The sequence below is a fragment of the Bison bison genome, unplaced genomic scaffold (genome assembly GCF_000754665.1).
Source record: "Bison bison bison isolate TAMUID 2011002044 unplaced genomic scaffold, Bison_UMD1.0 scf7180017863606, whole genome shotgun sequence".
Lineage (NCBI taxonomy): Eukaryota > Metazoa > Chordata > Mammalia > Artiodactyla > Bovidae > Bison > Bison bison.
In genome coordinates this window covers 881,110-903,923 of record NW_011494178.1, presented here as the reverse complement: position 1 = coordinate 903,923, position 22,814 = coordinate 881,110, and the positions used below count along the sequence as shown (strand labels likewise).

At 44.6% G+C, this 22,814-nt stretch overlaps 1 protein-coding gene across 1 annotated transcript in view; it reads right to left on the bottom strand.

Moving 5' to 3' along the window:
- The window catches only part of ERICH1 (glutamate-rich 1), a 33,533-nt gene extending 11,031 nt beyond the window's left edge, over positions 1-22,502 (bottom strand). Inside the window, exons 1-3 of the mRNA XM_010833411.1 lie at positions 22,419-22,502; positions 13,808-13,954; positions 2,605-2,739 (exon numbers count right to left, since the gene is read on the bottom strand). Of these exons, the coding sequence (XP_010831713.1) occupies positions 2,605-2,739; positions 13,808-13,954; positions 22,419-22,440 (304 nt within the window). The 5' untranslated portion in view covers positions 22,441-22,502. The remainder of the gene's footprint in view (positions 1-2,604; positions 2,740-13,807; positions 13,955-22,418) is intronic.
- Positions 22,503-22,814: the final 312 nt, after the last annotated feature.

The following is a 22,814-nucleotide window of genomic DNA, read 5'->3' as shown; positions in this document are numbered from 1 at the left end:
CACCTGACCTGACGCTGCCTGCTGGCTGCATGGGGGGCAGGTCAGAAGAGGGTGACAGCAGTTGTGGCACGTCTCAGATGGACACAGGATGTGTGTGAGGTCAGTGAATGAGACACCAACCACTGCACAGCTGGGCCCCAGCAGGACTGACCAGCAAGAACAGGACTGGCAGGAGCAGACAGGAGCCCAGGGCGCAGGAACCCAGGGGCTGTTTCTGCAGGCAGGGTGGAGGTCATGGGAGGAGCCCACAGGAGCCCCGCGAGGAGCTCCGTGTCCACCAGAGCCTGCTGGCCCTCTACTGAGAGCCGCATGGCCCGGGAGCCACTCCTGTCACAAACAGCATAGTGGAGGCTGCTGAAAGTGAGAGAGGGGGGTGTGAGAACCCTGAGCGCGAGAAACCACGTCACACATGTCCGCGGAGGAATTAAAACCAAAGCAAGGGAGATTTCGTAGGAAATCTGGAAAAGGAAGACATCTACAGAGGAAGATCCAAAACAAGAGGCTAGCAAGGAGGAACCGGGAAACGGCCCAGACGGCAGGTGGCAGGAGAGTGTAGAAAAGACACCTGGAGGCACCTCACAGTCAATGAAACCACAGACCTGAAAACAGATACCAGGGTGCCGGCGCCCAGCAGAGGGCATAACTGTCACAGTGATGACAGCGTTCAAATGCCAAGGGCTTATTGAGCACCAGGGAAAGGTCTAGATGTCTTTCAACGTGGGAAAGGAGAGCCTAGTTATAAACAAATTGCTTACATAATAAGTAGCTGACAGATTTCAGCTACTTAAAAAAAAATGATATAAATACATCTATATGCAATGAAATGGAAAAAAAAAAATCTCCATAACACACCAAGTGTGGAAAGTGGTTTATAATGCAGGACGTATAATATGTACTTTTATAAAAGCTGCATGTGCACATACAACATGTACAGGGAGAATTTTCAAAAAATGTTTATTGAGATCTTGCCCAGGTGGTCTTAGGTAATGTTTTACTTCCTGTGTGTTTTCTATAATGCTTGACTTTTCTATAGTAAGTGTTTTTGTAGTCCATAAAAACAAAATATTTTTCTTTTAAAAAAAGGATTGGCGTAACAGAGAAGAAAAGGCCCTCTTTCCAAGAGGCTGGCCTGTTTTTCAGTTCATAAGAAAGTTGAGGCTCCTATTTCTGTGTAGAACATGTGAATGTAACGTCTCTCTGTAGAGGTCCCAGAACTTCACCTGCTGGCAGTGGCAGGCAGGGACTCCTCCTTTGCAGGATGAATAAAGGATCTTTGCAAAGCTGCTGAGGCACTGTTAGAAGGCAGGACGCGAATGCCTGCAGTGGAGGGACGTGCCTCTGGCTGCATGGGGTCTGACAAACCAGGGGTCTGGACAAGGCCTGAGGGGAGGAGGGGGCCGGTTTTGGGGGTCACCAGCAGGCCTGCCGCCTGTACCCGGGCTGAGCCAGGGGAGGCAGGACGCCGCGGGCACATATGGGGCAACGAGCTGCACTGACGCTTCCTCCTCAACTTCTTTAGATGTAACTACTGAACTGATTTAACGGTGCTGCACATTCAAACGGACACAAATGGTGGACAGTGCCCCACTGGACTTTTCTTCTTTTCTGACTCCAGTCCTCACACTCTCTGCTTAAATTGCAAGCAACAAGACTGTGGAGCTTTTCATCTCCCGGAAGGACACCCCTCTAGCTTACAGTGCACCCAGAAGGCTCTCAGCTGGGGTGCCGAGCAGACCTGCCTGGGAGGCTCGGGGGTGGACCTCGCTGTGGCGGCAGCTCCAGGGTGAGTCCGCACTTTGTTATTAAACACCTGAGGTACACAGCGAGTATATCACCAAAGCGATTTATCTTTATAAGGACATAGCTTAATTTTCTAATGAAACAATCTATTTTTCCAATAATTATATTCCAAAGATTTTCAACAGGGCTTAAAAAGATAAATATATCACTCCTTAACTATCTCATTTTTGATTTTATGGTTTCTGATTCTTAGAAAGTCAGAAAGATCAATCTAGTAGAAAATCATATTTTCTTAATATGCAAATTAATTAAGGCGTATGGTATAGAGTTTCTTAGTTTATTACTTGTTAAAAACCATCTGGGGAAAATTTTATCTGAAAATTCCAAATTCCTCTTAAGGAAGTTTTAAAGCGATAAATTAAAGGGGGAATTTTTAAGGCATAAATATGACATGCAGCCTCCGTACCACCCCCAGTGCACCTCCTTCACTCATAAAACATCTGACAGCATTGTTCAGTTTTCTACCAGACATGCAACCTAAGTTATTTCCATGATTACAAAACTGATAACAATCTTGGAAATTTTGAAAAAAATTGGAAAGTAAAGAAAAAAAGTTCACTTAACAAGAGAAGCACTTTCAAGTTTGGACATAGTAACGCCAGACTTCTCCTGATGTGTAATATGTTAACAACGGGGCTGAGATCACACCCCAACCTGAGTCCCCTCCCAACCTGAGTTGGTGCTGTCACGCATCTTCACAAGTGTCTGTAATGACTGCAGGCCACATGGCCACGTGACACTCACCCCCATTAAAGTCCACGTGAAGTTACGACCCTGGAGTCCCTGGGCTGTCGGCCGCCTTACCTCCTGTGTCCTCACTGCTGGAAGAGCTCTCTGAACTTGAGCAGCTCAGCGGCTCCGGCAGAGTGGGGACCCACCCCTCGGGAGGCAGGCCCACGGTATAGAGCCGCCGTGTGGGCTGGACCCGAGTGTCACCACCTGCAGGAAGAGGCACAGACAGTTGCTGTCAGATGTCCACGTGCTGAGCAGCTTCTCCAGCCAAACTCACTGAAGATGGGAAGCCATGGCCATAACTGCCAACTTTAGTAAGCGGAGCATTTTGCCAGAAGAGCCACTCAGCTATATAACCAGCCAGGAAAAAGGAACAAGTTATGATTATTTAAATTTACATTAAGTTACTTATTATATAAACTTCTGAGTTTTTATGATATTATATAAAAACATAATTAATTCATGAATAAGAAGCAAAACAAAAAGATTCCACATAACACACCCCTCATTATCATAATATCAACCTCAACATCATGGTGCCTATCCTTCTGGAACTTTTTCTCTGTAAATGCTAATATGTGTCTGCACATACACCCACACAGACACACACTTAATAGGATCACATGATATGAGTTTGGGTGAACTCCGGGAGCTGGTGATGGACAGGGAGGCCTGGCGTGCTGCAATTCATGGGGTCGCAAAGAGTCGGACACTACTGAACTGAACTGAACACATATTTTATCATTATACATGTATATATTATATGTATAATATCTTTATGATAAAATATTAAGATACACTTAAATCTATATGCTCTTAATGGCTACATGATGTTCCATGTTATTGGCAAATTTAACTGTAATTTAACCAGTCTTAAATTTTGCATACAGAAATTGACTCTAAATTTTCACTATCAGAAGTGGCTGCCATGACCATCCAGGGTATATAAAACTTTGTACAGTTGACCTCGCAGTTCCACTAAATAAACTCCTGGAAGTGGGCTGCTGGTCTGCATGGTCCAGAGCAGCATCAGTGCTGCTCCCCACACCTTCTCAGGGTAGGATCAGCGCTTCCATCTCCATATTTTCACTCAAAATATGGCAAAGTAACCTTTACCTAACACAAGGGGATATCCCAATTACTCTTTCAAAGAAAAATGAATACCTCATTTTATAAACAACAATGACAAGGACTGAGAGAAATCACTAGTGCACACATAACAGAATATGTGGTTTCAAGACATTTAAATTGTAAAAGCTTTGAAGCATTGTCAATTGCTTCTGCCATCAGTGTATTTCACTTTTGTGAAGCTAAGGTGCAAGAATATAGTTCTTACGTTAGGCTTATCCGCCCAGTTGATTAATGACTGAGTCGTTCCCACCGGGATCAAGGGCAGAGAAAAGACGTGTTTCCAGGCAGACTATCCCCTGTCGGGCAACATCAACGCTTGATCATTTTTCTTAAGAGTATTTTTGGAAGCTTTTAATTGGCTAAATTTTTCTCAATAAGAAAATCAAACAGAACTTGGAAATGTTATTGTTCACCAAATTATCAGGATAAATACAGGCGATGCCAAGAAGGGAGGTGGAAGGTGACTCCTGGGATGAAGGATACAGATGCTGGACACTGAGGGCAGAGTTCTTTGCGAGGCTCCTGTGCTGACCATGCGCTGCCCTGAGGCCAGGCCTGCGGGCGGTGGATGGGAATCTGCTCGTGTGTAAGTTAGGGTGGCCCAGAGCAGAGCACAACATCCAGGCCTGGCTTCTCTCGCCTCTTCTGGTAGCAGATGCTCACTGGCAGGATGGCGGTCAGGGTCATGTTCACCACTGAGTGCTCAGGGGACAGCAGGGCCAGGGCATCCCCTCGCCCCTACACTAGGCTGCAGGGTGAGGCTTGAGAATCTGGAGGGGCAAGTCAGCACCCTGTTGCTGCTGACAGAGGCCAGTGCCTTCCCAGAAACACTGGCGTGGCCACAAGGTTTCAGAAGAGGCGACTTCAAAGGCTCTCCTCTCCGTGGCTGACTGGCTTTGATTGTGGTTCACCATTCTTACCAGATCAGGCTCTGGGTCTGATATGCAGGATACTCACTCGAGTTTGCTTTCATTCCGAACCTCTGACTCCCCTCTGCACTGTGCTTGTCCACACGGCCCCCCTCTACCACCAGCACACATGTGCCCTCTGCCAGGGCACCGCCACAGGACTGCCCCTGGCTTGGCTGATGCCTTCAAAGTTGGTGTGCTTGTGTTAGGGGGCTCAGGGCACAATGACACAGTTTTTTATAACTCTTGTGGGATTATTTGGCTCTTTAAAATATATGCAGATATAATTAGCAAGTTAAAAACAATAATAAAAGCAATAACAAAAAAAAGAGAGTCCAATATGCACTCTTGAGTGACAGAAATTCACCAAAACCCACACACAGGTGGTTGTGGCCATTTACAGATCATGTCCTTTTCTTTAAGAACAAATGGAATTACCAATGCTCTTCTAAAATAAACAAATGCACTTCTGTAAAGTGACTATGCCAAAGGCTTTTACTGTGTGGATCACAAGAAACTGTGGAAAATTCTCCAAGAGATAGGAATACCAGACCATCTGACCTGCCTCTTGAGAAACCTGAGCAGGTCAGGAAGCAACAGTTAGAACTGGACATGGAACAACAGACTGGTTCTAAGTAGGCAAAAGAGTACGTCAAGGCTATATATTGTCACCCTGCTTATTTAACTTATATGCAGAGTACATCATGAGAAATGCTGGGCTGGATGAAGCACAAGCTGGAATCAAGACTGCCAGGAGAAATATCAATAACACCAGATATGCAGATGATGCCACCCTTATGGCAGAAAGTGAAGAATAAGTAAAGAGCCTCTTGATGAAAGTGAAAGAGGAGAGTGAAAAAGCTGGTTTAAAGCTCAACATTCAGAAAACTAAGATCATGGCATCTGGTCCCATCTCTTCATGGGAAATAGATGGAGAAACAGTGGAAACAGTGGCAGACTATTTCTTTGGGCTCCTGCAGATGGTGACTGCAGCCATGAAATTAAAAAACGCTTACTCCTTGGAAGGAAAGTTATGACCAACCTATTGCTTGGTTAAAAAGCAGAGACATTACTCTGCCAACAAAGGTCTGTCTAGTCAAGGCTATGGTTTTTCCAGTAGTCATGTATGGATGTGAGAGTTAGACTATAAAGCAAGCTGAGTGCAGAAGAATTGATGCTTTTGAACTGTGGTGTTGGAGAAGATTCCTGAGAGTCCCTTGGACTGCAAGGAGATCAAACCAGTCCATCCTAAAAGAGATCAGTCCTGAGTGTTCTTTGGAAGGACAGATGTTGAAGCTGAAACTCCAATACTTTGGCCACCTGATGTGAAGAACTGACTCATTTGAAAAGACCCTGATGCTGGGAAAGACTGAAGGCGGGAGGAGAAGCGGACGACAGAGGATGAGATGGTTGGATGGCATCACCGACTCAATGGGCATGAGTTTGGGTAAACCCTGGGAGTTGGTGATGGACAGGGAGCCTTGGCGTGCTGCACTCCATGGGGTCAAAAAGAGTTGGTCACGACTGAGCGACTGAATTGAATTGAACCGAAAGTGAACAAATAATTATCAGAATCACCATGCTGTGTCTTTTAACAGTACAAGGAACATTTTCTCAATCTCAGCCAAGGGCTGACTGACAAAGGCCCTTTCCTCATTAGGATGATTCTTCCAACACTGAAGAGACCTTGGCACATCTACACCTCTGATTATCAGCAAGCTGCCGCCTCCACAGGCATCAAGCCTTCAAGGGAATTCTCAAATGACCTTTCATTTGACCTGCACACAATTTTTGTCTGTTTGATTGTGATTTTGTTGTTTTGTCTTCAGTCAAGATTTCTCTTTTTCTAGCTGCAAATAAAGTGTTTTTCCTTCAGAATTCCCAAGACATAGTGCTTCAAAAAAATACACTGTTCTTTCATGATTAAAAAATACTCAAGAAATTAGTATAGAGAGAACTTCAACATGACAAAGATAAAGCACGAAAAGCACATGGTTGACATCACACTCCATTGAGAAGGCCTGAATGCTCCCCCTAAGACCAGGAAAGATGAGAATTCACACTCATGCCACTTTGCTTCAACATTACACTCAAAGTTCCAAACAAGGCAATAGTCAAAAAAGAAAATAAAAGGCGTCCAACCTGAATAGGGAAAAGTGAAATATCCCTGCTCACAGAGGATAAAATCTTATATATAGAAAATCCTGAAAACTACACACACACACACACACACACACACACACAAACTGTTAGCACTAATAAGTTTGGCTAATAAGGTCAATATACAAAAATCTGTGTTTCCATATTTAAGAAACTATTACCTAATCCAAGGTCAAAGGGTTTATTAGTATTTACATTCACTAGCTAATCCAAAAAGAAAACAATTCCATTTATAATAGTATCAAAAAGAATAAAATACTTTGGGACAAACTTTTTTTAAGGTCACAAAGAGTTGGACACAACAGAGAATGCTTGGACATACCAAGCATGGATATACCTGTCTTATAATGAAAATTACAAAGCATTGTTTAAAGAATTTAAAAATGACAGAAATGGGAAGCTAGACTAAATTCATGATTTGAACAACTTAATATTGGTAAGAGAGCATTAATCCCCAGAATCATCTGCAAATTCAACACAAAATTGTATCAAAATTCCAACTGCTTTTTTCCCCCTGAACTGGACACGCTGATCCTAAAATTCACACATAACTGTGAGGGACACTGAATAGTTAAAACAATCTTGAAAATTAATGAAGTCAGAAGACTCTTACTGCAATTTCAAAACTTATGACAAATCTACAGTGATTAAAACAGTGTCATACCGGCACAGGGACAGACATAGAGACCAGTGGAATAGAATTGAGAGCCCAGAAATAAACCCAAACAACTATGGCTAACTGATTTTTTTTCTTCTTTTAATTTGGCCTCATGAGGTCTTAGTTGAAGTCCACGGGATCTTCGTTGGGGCATTCAAACTCTTAGGTGTGGCGTGTGGGATCTAGTTCCCTGACCAGGGATTGAACCCAGGCCTACTGCATTGAGCACAGAGTCTTTGGCTAACTGATTTTTTGACAAGAGTGCCAAGTGGGAAAAAGACAGTCTCTCCAACAAGTGGTGCTGGTATGACTGGATATCCACAGACAAGGGAATGAATCTGGACCCCTACCTCACACCATATACAAACATCAACTCAAAATAGATAAAGGACTTGACTGCAAAAGCTAAAACCATAAAACTCATAGAAGAAAACTCAGATGTAAAACTTGTGACCTTGGATTTGGTTTCTTAAATATGACACCAAAACCACAGGCAACAGAAGAAATAGATATGATGGACTTAATCAAGACTAAAATATTTTATACTTCAAAAGACACCATCAAGGAAGTACAAAGCTAATCCATGGAGCAGGAGAAAATATTTGTAAGTCATGTAACTGATAAAGCTCCAGTGTCCACATTATAACTAACTTGTACAACTCAGCAACAAAAAGAAAAACAATCCAACTGAAAAATGGGCCTAGGATTTATATACACATTTCTCTACAAAAGATACACAAATGTCCAACACGCATCATCAGGGAAATAGGAATCAATGAGGTGCAACCTCACCTACTAAGACGGTTATCAAGAAAACAGAAAACATCAAGTGTTGGCAAGGATGTGGAGAAACTGGAACCCTCCTCCATGGCAGGTGGGGTGAAGAATGACACACTACTGTGGAAAACAGCTTGCCAGGTCCTCAACACAGTAAACACAGGATTACCATGTGACCCAGCAATCCCACTCTTAGGTTTACATCCAAGAGAACTGAAAACACATGTCCACACAAATACTTGTGCAGAGATGTTCATTGTTTATCGATAAAAGCCTAAAAGTAGAAAAAAATCCAAATATCTATCAATTGATGAACAGATAAACAAAATGTTACATATCCACAGAATGGAACATTACTCAGCAAGAAAAATAAATGAAGCAGTCATACTCCTTACAACATAGATGAGCATGTAAAACTGCTCACCTGTGCTGGATGTGACTGGTGATGGAAGCAAGGTCTGATGCTGTAAAGAGCAATATTGCATAGGAACCTGGAATGTTAGGTCCATGAATCAAGGCAAATTGGAAGTGGTCAAACAGGAGATGACAAGAGTGAACATCGACATTTTAGGAATCAGTAAACTAAAATGGACTGGAATGAGTGAATTTAACTCAGACGACCATTATACTTGCTACTGTGGGTAAGAATCCCTTAGAAGAAATGGAGTAGCCATCATAGTCAACAAAAGAGTCCGAAATATGGTTCTTGGATGCAATCTCAAAAATTACAGAATGATCTCTGTTCATTTCCAAGGCAAACCATTCAATATCAGAGTAATCCAAGTCTATGCCCCAACCAGTAATGCTGAAGAAACTGAAGTTGAACAGTTCTATGAAGACCTACAGGACCTTCAAGAACTAACACCCAAAAAAGATGTCCTTTTCATTATAGGGGACTGGAATGCAAAAGTAGGAAGTCAAGAAACCCTGGAGTAACAGGAAATTTGGCCTTGGAGTACAAAATGAAGCAGGGCAAAGGCTAATAGTTTTGACAAGAGAATGCACTGGTCATAACAAACACCCTCTTCCAACAACACAAGAGAAGACTCTACACATGGACATCATCAGATGGTCAACATCGATATCAGACTGATTATATTCTTTGCAGCCAAAGATGGAGAAGTTCTATGCGGTTAGCAAAAACAAGACCGGGAGCTGACTGTGGCTCAGATCATGAACTCCTTATTGCCAAATTCAGACTTAAATTAAAGAAAGTAGGGAAAATCATGAGACCATTCAGGTATGACCTAAATTAAATCCCTAATGATTATAGAGTGGAAGTGAGAAATAGATTTAAGGGACAAGATCTGATAGAGTACCTGATGAACTATGGATGGAGGTTTGGGACATCGTCCAGGAGACAGGGAGCAAGACCATCCTCAAGGAAAAGAAATGCAGACAAGCAAAATGGCTGTCTGAGGAGGCCTTACAAATGGCTGTGAAAAGAAGAGAAGCAAAAAGCAATGGAGAAAAGGAAAGATATATCCATTGGAATGCAGAGTTCCAAAGAATCTCAAGGAGAGATAAGAAAGCCTTCCTCAGTGATCAATGCAAAGAAATAGAGAAAAAAAAATAGAATGGGAAAGACTAGAGATCTCTTCAAGAAAATTGGAAATACCAAGAGTACATTTCATGCAAAGATGGGCTCAATAAAGGACAGAAATGGTATGGACCTAACAGAAGCAGAAGATATTAAGAAGAGGTGGCAGGAATACACACAAGAACTGTACAAAAAAGATCTTCATGACCCAGATAATCACGATGGTGTGATCACTGACCTAGAGCCAGACATCCTGGAATGTGAAGTCAAGTGGGCCTCAGGAAGCATCACTACAAACAAAGCTAGTGGAAGTGATGGAATTCCAGTTGAGCTATTTCAAATCCTGAAAGATGATGCTGTGAAAATGCTGAACTCAATATGCCACCAAATTTGGAAAACTCAGCAGTGGCCACAGGACTGGAAAAGGTCAGTTTTCATTCCGATCCCAAAGAAAGGCAATGCCAAAGAATGCTCAAACTACCATACAATTATATTCATCTCACATGCTAGTAAAGTAATGCTCAAAATTCTCCAAGCCAGGCTTCAGCAATATGTGAACCGTGAACTTCCAGATGTTCAACCTGGTTTTAGAAAAGGCAGAGGAACCAGAGATCAAATTGCCAACTTTCACTGGATCATCGAAAAAGCAAGAGTCCCAGAAAAACATCTACTTCTGCTTTACTAACTATGCCAAAGCCTTTGGCTGTGTGGATCACAATAAACTGTGGAAAATTCTGAAAGAGATGGGAATACCAGACCACCTGACCTGCCTCTTGAGAAACCTGTAAGCAGGTCAGGAAGCAACAGTTAGAACTGGACATGGAACAACAGACTGGCTGCAAATAGAAAAAGGAGTACGTCAAGGCTGTATATTGTTACCCTGCTTATTTAACTTATACGCAGAGTACATCATGAGAAATGCTGGTCTGGATGAGGCAGAAGCTGGTATCAAGATTGCCGGGAGAAATATCAATAATGTCAGATATGCAAATGATACCTCCCTTATGGCAGAAAGTGAAGAAGAACTAAAGAGCCTCTTGATGAAAGTGAAAGAGGAGAATGAAAACGTTGGCTTAAAGCTCAACATTCAGAAAACTAAGATCATGGCATCCAGTCCCATCACTTCATGGCAAATAGGTGGTGAAATAGTGTAGACTTTATTTTTTGAGCTCCAAAATCACTACAGATGGTGACTGCAGCCATGAAATTAAAAGATGCTTACGCTTACTCCTTGGAAGGAAAGTTATGACCAACCTAGACAGCATATTAAAAAGCAGAGACGTTACTTTGCCAATAAAGGTCCATCTAGTTAAGGCTATGGTTTTCCCAGTAGCCATGTATGGATGTGAGAGTTGGACTATAAAGAAAGCTGAGTGCCGAAGAATTGATGCTTTTGAACCATGGTATTGGAGAAGACTCTTGAGAATCCCTTGGACTGCAAGGAGATCCAACCAGTACATCCTAAAGGAAATCAGTCCTGAATATTCATTGGAAGTACTGATGTTGAAGTTGAAACTCCAATACTTTGGCCACCTGATGTGAAGTGCTGACTCATTTGCAAAGACCCTGATGCTGGGAAAGATTGAAGGCGGGAGGAAAAGGGGATGACAGAGGATGAGATTTTTGGATGGCATCACCAACTCAATGGACATGAGTTTGAGTAAACTCTGTGAGTTGGTGATGAACAGGGAGGCCTGGTGTGTTGCACTCCATGGGGTCACAAAGAGTCAGACACGACTGAGAGACTGAACTGAACTGACAGAAGTCAGACACAAAAGGTCACCTACTATGCAATTCCACTCACAAAATGTCCAGAATACACAAATCTGAAGAGACAGAAAGTAGCCAGGTCTCTTCTAAACATCTGAGACTCCATTCCTGCTCTACAAATAGGTTCATCAATACCATTTTTCTAAATTCCATATATGTGTGTTAATATATGATACTTGTTTTTCTCTTCCTGATTTTCTTCACTCTGTATAACAGGCTGTGTTTATTCACCACAATAGAACTGACTAAAATTTGTTCTTTTTTATGGCTGAGTAATATTCTATTGTACTTATATACCACAACTTTATCCGTTCATCTGTAGATGAATATCTAGGTTGCTTCCATATCCTGGTTATCATAAATCAGGCTGCAATGAACAGTGGGGTACTTGTGTCGTTTAGAACTGTGGCTTTCGGCAGAAGGAGTGGGACAAACGGAGAATGTAGCATCAGCATTATATACACTATCATGTATAAAAAAGATAGCTGATGAGAAGTTACTATACAACACAGGGACCCCAGCCTGGGATGGGTGGAGGGGAGGGAGGCTCATGAGGGAGGCAAAAGTGAAAAGTGAAAGTGAAAGTCACTCAATCATATCCGACTCTTTGCAACTCCATGGACTATACAGCCCATGGAATTCTCCAGGCCAGAATACTGAGGGGGTGGGGCGGAATGTATGTACAATTATGGCTGATTCTCACTGTTGTACAGCGGAAATCAACTCAACATTGTAAAGCAATTTTCCTCCAATTATAAAATAAATTGAAGAAACAAAAAAATAGGGAGGCATGACTGGGGATAACTGTAATGGATATGGGTTTCTTTTGGGGTGATAAGAATGTTCTGGAGTTACTGGTATCCTTACACAACATAGTTAAGTATATTAACAATCACTGAATTGTGCATTTTGAAATGGTTATGGTTAACTTTAGATTAAATGAATTTTATCTTTTAAAAAATATGTTGCTGCTGTACATTGCATGGAGTTTTCAGGAAGGCAAATAAGTTAGGCTCATTTGCATCTGTAACAAAAACGAAAACTCCCAGAAATGCCTCCTCTACTCATTGCCTGAAGCCGTGAGGAAGGTGGGGGATCCTACCCACCAGACTCTGCCCTCAACCCCCAATCCAAGGATCCTTGAGGCCAGAGGGTACTCTGCAAGGGGAGGAAAGGCAGGGTATCCAGAAACAGAGGGACTAGATGCCCCCCAGGACATGATGAGACCATCCTAGCCACACCGTATCCTTCTCATTGCTCCCCCGCCCCCTCCCACCCAAGTTTAGGCCATGGTAGGTGACCAGTGTACCCTGTGTGGGGTACACAGAGGCTGTGACTCAGATAGCAAGCACCACTTGCAGGGTCTGTGGTCTGAGAAGCACACAGGTGGACAAACACCAAGATCACAGCTGAATCCCACCTGCAGCACCCTCACATCTCTCCCGGCCTCGGCACCACGCTGGCCATGCAACCTCTCCCCGGACCCTGTCCTAGCCTCCAACGGGACCACACAGCTGCTGGCACCAGCCATTACAGCGTGGCTCACATGGGCCTTCACAATGAACAACAACTGCCTGCTGAAATGATGTGATCCAACCTGGAGCTTCTGAGGAAAGACACTGCCCAAATTATTGCACTAATTATTGCACTCCTCTAGGGAATCTTCCCAACCCAGAGACTGAACCTGCATCTCCTGCATTGGCAGGTGGATTCTTTACCACTGAGCCACCTGGAAAGCTCATTAGTGAATAATCACTGTTAAAACCGTCAGGTTAGAAAAGGAAAGAAAACTCATATGGTCGTCTTGCTGTATGTGTCTGGGTCCTGATCTCTTCCTATCTCACCAGTCGCCCTAGATTAGGACCCACCCTAAAGGTCTCATTTCACTCCATCTCCAAACATGGTCAACATCCTGAGGTTCTGGGGTCAGAACATCAACACATAAATTGTAGAGGGTACAGTTCAGCCCAGGACAGGACTGTCTTTGAAAGGGAAGAGCACAATAAACAGCAGCCACTATGCTCGAGTGTGACTCCAGGGCTGAGAGGCTGAGAGTCCCTCCTATACCTCTGGCTCTCCGGCAGAACAGCGGCACGAACACTGTGGGCAGCGGTCCTGGGGCAGCAGGGCCCAGTCACTGCACCCAGGAACAGCATGGAGTTGAACCCAAAACAGTGATGAACCTGACCCTGTCCCCAGCTGGGGGCACTTCTTCCCTCACAAGTGAAGTAACCATCCCCAAAAAGTCTAAGCAGAATGACCCCGTTGCGCCCGTGATGGTGCCACAGTGGCCTGAGACCAGCATTCACTCTCCAGGGAAACAGCGCTCACCTGTCTCAGGAGGGACACTCTGGCCCTTCTCTCTCTCAGGAGCCCCTTTCTCAGGTGGGTTTCTGGAGGCTGGAGTCACAGGGGCCTTCTTTTCTTGGCTGTGTGAAACCTCAGGATAAAGTTTCTTCAGTACTTTTCCAACAAACACTACAGAAGCAATCAATTTGCAAAAGAAAGGAAAGTATTACTGGTTGAAGTTTTATTTAAATTGCAAATGAACTTTATATAAAACAAGACATATCATGACATCACCATCTCAGGGCTAAGTGACTGCCCCTCCACAGGACACAAAAAGGGTGGTGCCTACAAGACCCCCAGCACTGTCCCCATGAGGGTCACCCCCCCAGCACTGTCCATCACAGCACCCCCACTACTGACCCAATCACAGGACCCCCAGCACTGTAGGCATCAAAGGCCCCCCAGCACTGTGTTTGCACTAGGTACCCCCACAGGTGTGAGCACAGGTGGGCAAGGTGAGGCTGGGAACTGATGGGGCACGTGGGCTCACAGTTCTGTTCTTCCTCCACCTCGTCGCTGGTTGACTATGAGCTGTTTTCAGACCCTGGTTTGTGGTCCTGGGCTGCAGAGCAGCCCTGGAGAGGCTGGGTCCATGCCAGTTCATAGCAGACAGGCTGGGCAGACCCAGGGCCCCCTCTGGGGCCCCCACAGGGACAGCATAGTTGGCACAGTGCCTACAAGGATGCAGATTCTTCACTTGGCTTATCTCAGGGCACTCTCTGCCCTGACTGGAGGGGAAGCGCTGCCACAGTGAATAAACATTTCTGTCCTGATTTAAGTGTGAACAACGAGCAGGGACAATCTCAAAAGAGCAGCCAAGAAAGATGAGGGGAAAGGTTAATCCAGTGAATCTGTTTTGAAGTGAAATGAAGTGAAAGTTGCTCAGTCGTGGTAGACTCTCTGTGACTCCATGGACTGTAGCCCGCCAGGCTCTTCAGTCCAAGGAATTCTCCAGGCAAGAATACTGGAGTGGGTAGCCATTCCCTTTTCCAGGGGATCTGGATCAAATCCAGGTCTCCTGCATTGCAGGTGGATTCTTTACTGTCTGAGCCATCAGGTAATCTGTTTTAACCTCATTAAATTTAGAAACAAATCAACAGAGAGAGAGAGAGAAAACTGCTCTAGTGACCAAGTACCATGGGGCAGAAACCAAGAGCAGGACTCTGGAGACAGGCTTGAGGTATTCAGACGACAAAGTGGGGGACAGACATTAGGGCCATTGAGGAGGCGGTGATGTGAGGAGGGGGAAGTGAGAGGTCACGTGTGACGGGGCCGCTGAGCCCCCTGTGGGTCATGGAGGGCAGGCTCCTGTCCCCCAGAGGGAGCACAAGCCTAATGGCATAGACCGCTCCTCCTTTCACCCTGTGCGCAGATGGCCCTCACTGCAGAAATAAGCCCCTCCAATTGGTGCTAGTTGGAAAACACACAATTTGGGTCTAAAAACACAACAGGCCTCCTGAGAAAGCTACTCAAGCCCAGGTGGTGTTCAGCCAGGCGCCTGGGGGGAGCATGGGGTCCTGGTGTCACCCGTCTGCCCACCCCCGGGAGCCCCTGCAGAAGAAGCCAGTCCTCGCGGGGATGCCCTCATTTCCCCGGCCACGCGGAGGCCCTGCCTCCCAGCTCTGCCAGGTTGGGCAGCACAGGCCTGTGAGCATGTTCCCCAGGCCACTGCGGACGGCCAGGGCAGCACCTGGGTCACAGGGAGGCGGTCTGTTCCATTAGGCCAGCACTCCAAGACCTGTCCAAAGGGCAGGTTCCAAGTTTCCAATAGAAACTGAATGGTCACGTGCATTTCCTTAAATAGCAGAGGGGAAAAACTTCTACTCCAGAAAACCGGGTGCAATTTCTGGGAGAACCAAAAGCAGCTGACAAAACCCTAACCAGTCATCCTGCTCTAAAATGAACTTGGGGACACTTGGAGCCCGAGAGCCACCTGGGCTGGCAGCAGCTGATGCAGGCATCCCGCTGAGGTCACGGCTGAGCTCTGCACACACATGTGTGTGAACACATGACTACACTACAGGAAAACCAGACATGGGTCATCACCAAGCAGCGCGTGCATCCACTGCGGAACACCACACAGCCTGAAGGAACCAAGATACACCGCAATCCCAGGGAGAAACCGGCACGACCACCAGGAAACACTGAGATGAACCAGTCACCTGACAATTTTGCTTCCACTGGTGCCCTGACACAGTGGCAAGGGCGCGGCACATAGCAGGCCGGCCATGGGCGGAGACACGGGCTGTGTGGCTGCGGCACTGTCCCTGAATTCAGCGTGTCACCTGCACACACTGTATCTATGACCTAGCTGGCGGCCTGTCTGCAAAGTAGGTCTTGAGGCCCTCTGGTCTCCACTCACTGCCTTTTGGTGTCTCTGCATGACCCTGGGGTGTGGGGGTGGGCCCAGGCCTGCAGCAGGTTCAGGATATGTGGTCCTTCCTCAGGGACAAGACTCAGCCCAGAGCCCAGGCTGGGAGCTCCAGGGCTAAGGTCCTGGGGCCAGTCTCTGGGTCTCTGACTTGGGTGGGGTCTGACGGCTTCAGGCTTGCCTCACAGCTGGCTCTGGAAGCTGATAAATATACATGTCTCATACAGGCTTCCCAGGTGGCTCAAAGGTAAAGAACCTACCTGCCAATGCAGGAGACAAGGGTTAGATCCTTTGGTTAGGAAGATCCCCTGGAGGAGGAAATAGCACCCTGCTCCAGTATTCCTGCCTGGGAAATCCCATAGACAGAGGAGCCTGGTGGGCTACAGTCCATGGGGTTGCAAACAGTCAGACATGACTTAGTGACAAAACAACAACACATGTCTAAATACTTTCAGTTGTCACAATTTAAAGCATAGTCTTTTAAAAAATAATGATTTTAATTTTCCAAAATCAACTTTAAAAGAGCCATGCGTAACAAACAAAGTAATACTTTCTACCAGCTAATACTGCTGGAGGAGTCCTCAGTGAATTTCACTTCTTATTCACAACACAGAGAATAAGACCACTCAATGCATGAACGTTGTCCTCTAAAGAAAACAAGCTGTCAGCGAGGACCTGCCCCCACCCCCACCCCCCATCAGCTCATCTGCTTTTCAAACGGAGGATGGGGTCGCTCCAGTGCAGTCACAGAAGGAGCTCATAGTTTACTTAAATAGAAATCACTAGCTATTAATATTTTATACCAAAAGAAATGTGCAGCCACTGGACTCTAACTTCTTGGAGCCTCTAGGGCTATGAAGGACATGGGTGCATGTGAACTGCCTACCAGTTTACTACAGATAGGGACTTCTGGCCACAGCTATGTAGGGATTCAAGTCAAAAGCAGAACAGAAATGAGAGGTTACTTTTTTCAGGGTACTGGCACACAGTAAAGCATCATTTTTAAAAAGCATCTGTCACCTTTGGTTTGTTGAAATGCACCTTGTGACTGTGTGTATCAGTGTTTGTGTGTGTTGCCTACTGCAAATGTAGCCCTAAAAATCAATTTAGGTGTTAAAAGTCTCTTTTGTGCTTAATTTACATTGTGCTCAAAAACAAACAAAAAAGAGCTGGGTGCTCAGGTTCAGGAAGGCAGCTCTGTGTCACCACAGGGACCCAGTGACCTGCCTGCTCCTCCCTCCTCACACCTCGTCCTCCTGCTGTGCCCCTACCCCCTCTCCCAGCAGCAGGAGCAGGTTCTAACTTGAAACTCTGGTATCTGTCAAAAAGTAATCAGTAGAATATAAAAAAGCAGAACGGACATGGATGCCTGCAGGAGATGAGTACAATCACTACGCAGATGGGCGCCTGGAGTTGGGACACAAGAGACACAGCAAAAGGTCACCATGGAGAAAACCATCTCGTCTGAAGTTAATAGGATGGAATACCAAACAGAGAGATCAAGTCTCTGTGTCACAGGGGAATCAAGCCATTTTGATATGATTTTCAGAGAGGACTGTCATCCACACTTGCTGTTTCAAGCTAAAGACATAAGACAAAGAAAAATAAATCTTCAGTCAAGTCTTCTTTGGAAATTAGATACCTGGGAAGGACTGTGAATACATGTACCTCAAAAGGAAATAGATGGCTTGATTGCTGGTGGTAATTCAATTCTGACCTCTTTCACACAGCTACATGTTTAGAATCTAACAGCTGGGGGTAAAAAAAGGCAGGGGTCTGCTCCATGTTTAACAGAGGTGTTAGTGGCAGTATTTCAAGTTATCAGGCCTCCTTCGCGGTAGTCTTAGGAAGGAGGGTCTAACAGGCCCCTGCCTGAGGGACTTGGTTCCCAGCACTCCTCCCAGAGGGGAAAGCCTCCTCATCAGGGGATCTGGGTGAATATATTTTCTATTAGAAAAGGCTCTCATAAAAACAAAAACAACGGAAATAGAACTTTTTCTTCCATAGCGTTCCACTCTGAAAAAAGACAAAGGAAAATGAAAACTATGCGTTTAAAAAAAAAACCCTCTTGAACTTTGAGGCCAGTAAGTTACCCCATCAACATCAAAAATATTTTCCTTTTCCTTAAAAAAGTTCACTTTGATGGTAAAGTAACACACATTTCCCTCAACATCTATGTTCACATCTACGTTCATACTTTATTTAACATGGATGTAAAACTACACATTTCTTTTTACTACATTTATACTGGAGAGCTTTCTGGTAATAGAAATGATATTGATTCATTTGTGATTCTCTTGCCATATCATCCCTATGAACCACTGTCTCTCAGAAAAGCACAATTCTCAGAGGACAAAAAAACATGTGTAGAGCTAATCTGGAGACATGAGGAAAAAAATTAGCCAAAAAACTGTATTTTCAAGGGTGGATGTTAAATGGAAAGCAGTAAAACTGATGGGGCCACATATTTATAGAAATTACACAAAAATAAAGAAGACCCTAAGTATTAACAAATAACTTTAAAAATGTGATTTCTAGATATTTCATTATGAAAGAAGGCTACCAGAACGAACAGGTTTATAACATACCTTTTAAAAGTGATTATCTAATGGAAAAGTGATTATCTAGAACTTAAAATGAGAGTTGGCAGGCTTTTTGAAATCATATATAAATGAATAACTACTTCTGAAAATAAGATCAGAAATGGAATTTCATTGAACTTTCCCAGTGGCCAGTTTGATCACAGCCTCCCAACTATAGCCTGGCTTGGTACAGAAAATCTTCCAAAACAAACACACACCAAGAAAATCATAAAGAAAAGGAAGAGTTCCCCAACCTCAGTAAACAGTGACTCAGATGATTCCCTTTTCCACCTGATATCTGTATAGCTTAAGAGACACTTTAAATTTTCTTAAGTTTAAGGTACTTCTTGGAATCTTAAACAGTATTTTCAATTTCCTATTTTCAGTAAAGTAATATTTATCTGCCAACCTCTCTATAGCTTTTTCCACCACAATATTCAATATGGGTTTTTTGTCCTGTAATATGAAAAGGCTGCCTAGGAATAAAGGAATACATTGATAATAGTATTGTATCAATTCACAAGAAAGAGAAGCTCAATATATATGCAAATTCAATGATAGTTTCTTAATGAGTTTCATCATAGAATTATAAATGGAAAAACAATTAGCTAAGATTAAGCAAGAGTTGGCAAGCTTTCTGAAATATTAATTAAGAGGAAACTAGTTCTCAAAATAAGACTATAAATAGTATTCAAATGGAACATAACTGGAATCCTACGCCATGACCAATCTGAGGTGGCCTCACCATCTAAGCAGTAGACATACACTAAACACTCAGTTTCTCACAAAACTTTAACACTTAAAAATATTTCAAACTCTGTCCAAAATTTTTCCTCACAGTTTTTTAGCAGCAATTACTATGCCATTAGCCATTCTGAAACATTTTAAATGCACGTAAGGCTGTGATCATTTTGTGCGGAGAGCAAACACTGTTCTTGTTTTGTCACCAAGACACGACGCAAGGGATCTGGCAGGGCAGGCTGAGGGGACACTTGAAGGCAACTCAGAACGTTGCCACATCCCAGTTGGAAGATAGAGGAGACCCCGTTCCTTCTACTCCAGTACTGTTACTGAGGTGCAGTGTTCTCCTACAGAGGAAGCAGACTGGGAATGCTATCTACTTTTCTCCATATTCTGCCTTACAGAGAAATTAGTTTCCTTATTTTACGTAAATATTAACTATAGTTGCCACTGGGCTTTTCCTTTCAAAGGGCAAAAACACAGCATCTGTTTTAATGGAGAGAAGGAAAGAAAATAATCATGGCCTGAACTAATCCAAGTAAAATGAGAAACATATCCAAAACCTTCACCTTTACTTGAAACCACACAACTCCTAGAAGAAAACATAGGGAGAAAGTTCTTTGACAACAGGAGTCTTAGTGAAGATTTTTTTTTTTTTTTGATTTGACACCAAAAGCAAAGACAACAACAGTAAAAACAAAAGAAACTAAAAAGCTTCTGCAAAACAAAACCACCAACAAATGAAAAGGCAACCTACTGAAGGGGAGAAAATATTTGCACACTATAAATCTGATAGGGGCTAATATCTAAAATATATTAAGAACCATGCAATTCAGTAGCAAAAAGGCCCCAAATAATCTGAGTAAAAAATGGACAGAGAAACTGAGCAGACATTTCTCCAAAGAAGACATACAGGTGGTCAACAGGTACACAGAAAAGATGCTCAAGATCACTAATCATCAGGGAAATTGAAATCAAAACACAATGAGATATCACCTCACACCTGTCAGAATGGCCATCATCAAAGAAGACAGGAAATAACAAATGTTGGTGAGGATGTGAAGGAAAGGAAACCCTTGTGCACTGCTTGTGGGAATGAAAATTGGTGCAGCCACTATGGAAAAGAGTCTGGAGGATCCTCACAAAATTAAAAATTAAACTATGATACGATATACAATTCCACTTTTGGATCTGGGTATTTATCCAAAGAAAATGAAAACACTAACTTGAAAATTCAGACACATGTACCTCAATGTTCACTGAAGTTATTCACAATAGCCAAGATATGGAAACAACCTACGTGTCCGTGGATGGATGAATGAGTAAGGTGTGGAATACTATTCAGCCTTAAAGAAGGAAAGTGCCATTGCCAATAACACAGATAATCTTGAGGGCATTACACTAAGTGGAATAAGCCAAAGAAAGACAAATACTGTAAGATCTCACTATTTGTTGAATCTATAAAAAAAAATAAATAAATAAAAAGAAAAAAGGAGCTCATAGATATAGAAAACAGACTGACGGTTACCAGAGGTGATTGAGGGATGGGACAAATTGGTAAAGACGGTCAAAAGATACAAGCTTCCAGTCACAAGTAAATAAGTCCCAGGATGTACTTGTACAGCATGGCGATTACTGCTAACAGGCATATTTCCTAAGACAGAAAGTAGGTCCTAAAAGCACTTATCACAAGGGATTTTGTAGCTATATGAGGTGATGGATGTTAGCTTACTGGGTGATGGCTTTGTAATATGTAGCCCATCATGTCACTATGCTGTACACCTAAAACCCATACAGTACTGTGTATTGATCATATCTGAATAAAACTGAGGAAAACATAATCTTCCCTTTTTTCTAATTTTAATGTTGATGATACAGGGTAATGAGAAGTTCGCTGAGCTTCTCAAGTGTCTGAAGTTCCCTGTATCTCTGACATTCATTCTAAAGCATGTGCCAGGTTAGCCAATTAAATGTATCCATTCTGCCTTTGAGTGTTGGCTGCTCTGCCCTGTCTGACTCTTTGGGACCCCATCAAGGACTGTAGCCCATCAAGGTCCTCTGTTCATGGAATTCTCTAGGCAAAATAATGGAGTGGGTTGCCATTCCCTTCTCCAGAGAATCTTCCTGCACGGGGGTCAAACCTCCGTCTCCTGCATTGCAGGTGGATTCTTTACAGTCTGAGACACTAAGGAAGTCCCATTCTGCCTTTGGTGCTGGTTAAAAATATGCCACCACTTAATAAACACTAGTTAAGTCCCCAGAAATTGAGGGTCCCTGCACTTAAATGGTTTGAGAGTCTGAATGTGGGGTTTGGGCAGGTCTTCACACCTGTCCCCTATAGTCTCAGGTCCCAGACTCCTACAGCCGCCATCCCTCACAGTCCCGTATCCTCACAGTTCGCGTCCCCGCAGTCCCGAGGCCTCACAGCCCCCGTCCCTCACAGCTCCTGTCCTCACAGACGCCCTCCCCGCCTCTCAAAGCTTTGTGTTCCTCATAGCCCCCATCCCCACAGTCCCGGGTCCCCACAGACCTTGTCCTCACAGCCCCCATCCTCACAATCCCGGGTCCCGGCCCCGACAGCAACCCCCACACCCCGCGCCATAGCCCCCATCCCTCACAGTCACGGGTACCTCAGAGCCCCAGTCCTCACGGCCATTGTCCCCCACAGTCCCGGGTCCCGATCCCCACAGCAACCCCCACCACCACGCCATAGCCCCCATCCTTCCCAGTTCTGGGTCCCCACAGACCCTGTCCTCACAGCTCCCTCGTCCCTCACAGTCCCCGTCCCCACAGCCTCGGGTCCCCACAGTCCCGAGGCCTCAGACTCCCCATTCCCCACAGCGCCGGGTCCCCTTCCCCCAAAGCCACCGGTCCCCCGACACAAGCGGTCCCCGCCTACCGTGCCTTCGCAGCGCAGCCATGGCAAGCTCACGACCCCGGGGATCCCAGCCCAGGCAGGAGCAACTCTGCTGCACTTCCGGCCTCCGCCTTTGTAGACCCGCCCACAACAGCAGGATTGTCCAATCAGAATTCGGAACCTCTGCCGCTGGACGCCAATCAGTAGCGCACCGGCTGCGGATTGGCTCTTACGCGCTCCGGGCACGGCCCGCGGGCGTTAGTACTCTGAGCATGCTCGGAGGGAAGGGCGTGAACCCGGGAAAGCGGATAAGGACCGCGGAGGAATCTGCGGGAGGGGATGAGGCGTTATGGGCTCATCTGAAGAGCGTCACTGGAAGGGGGTGGGTACGTCAGCGGGAGGTGTATGGGGTGTCAGCAGGAGGGGAGCCAGGGACTG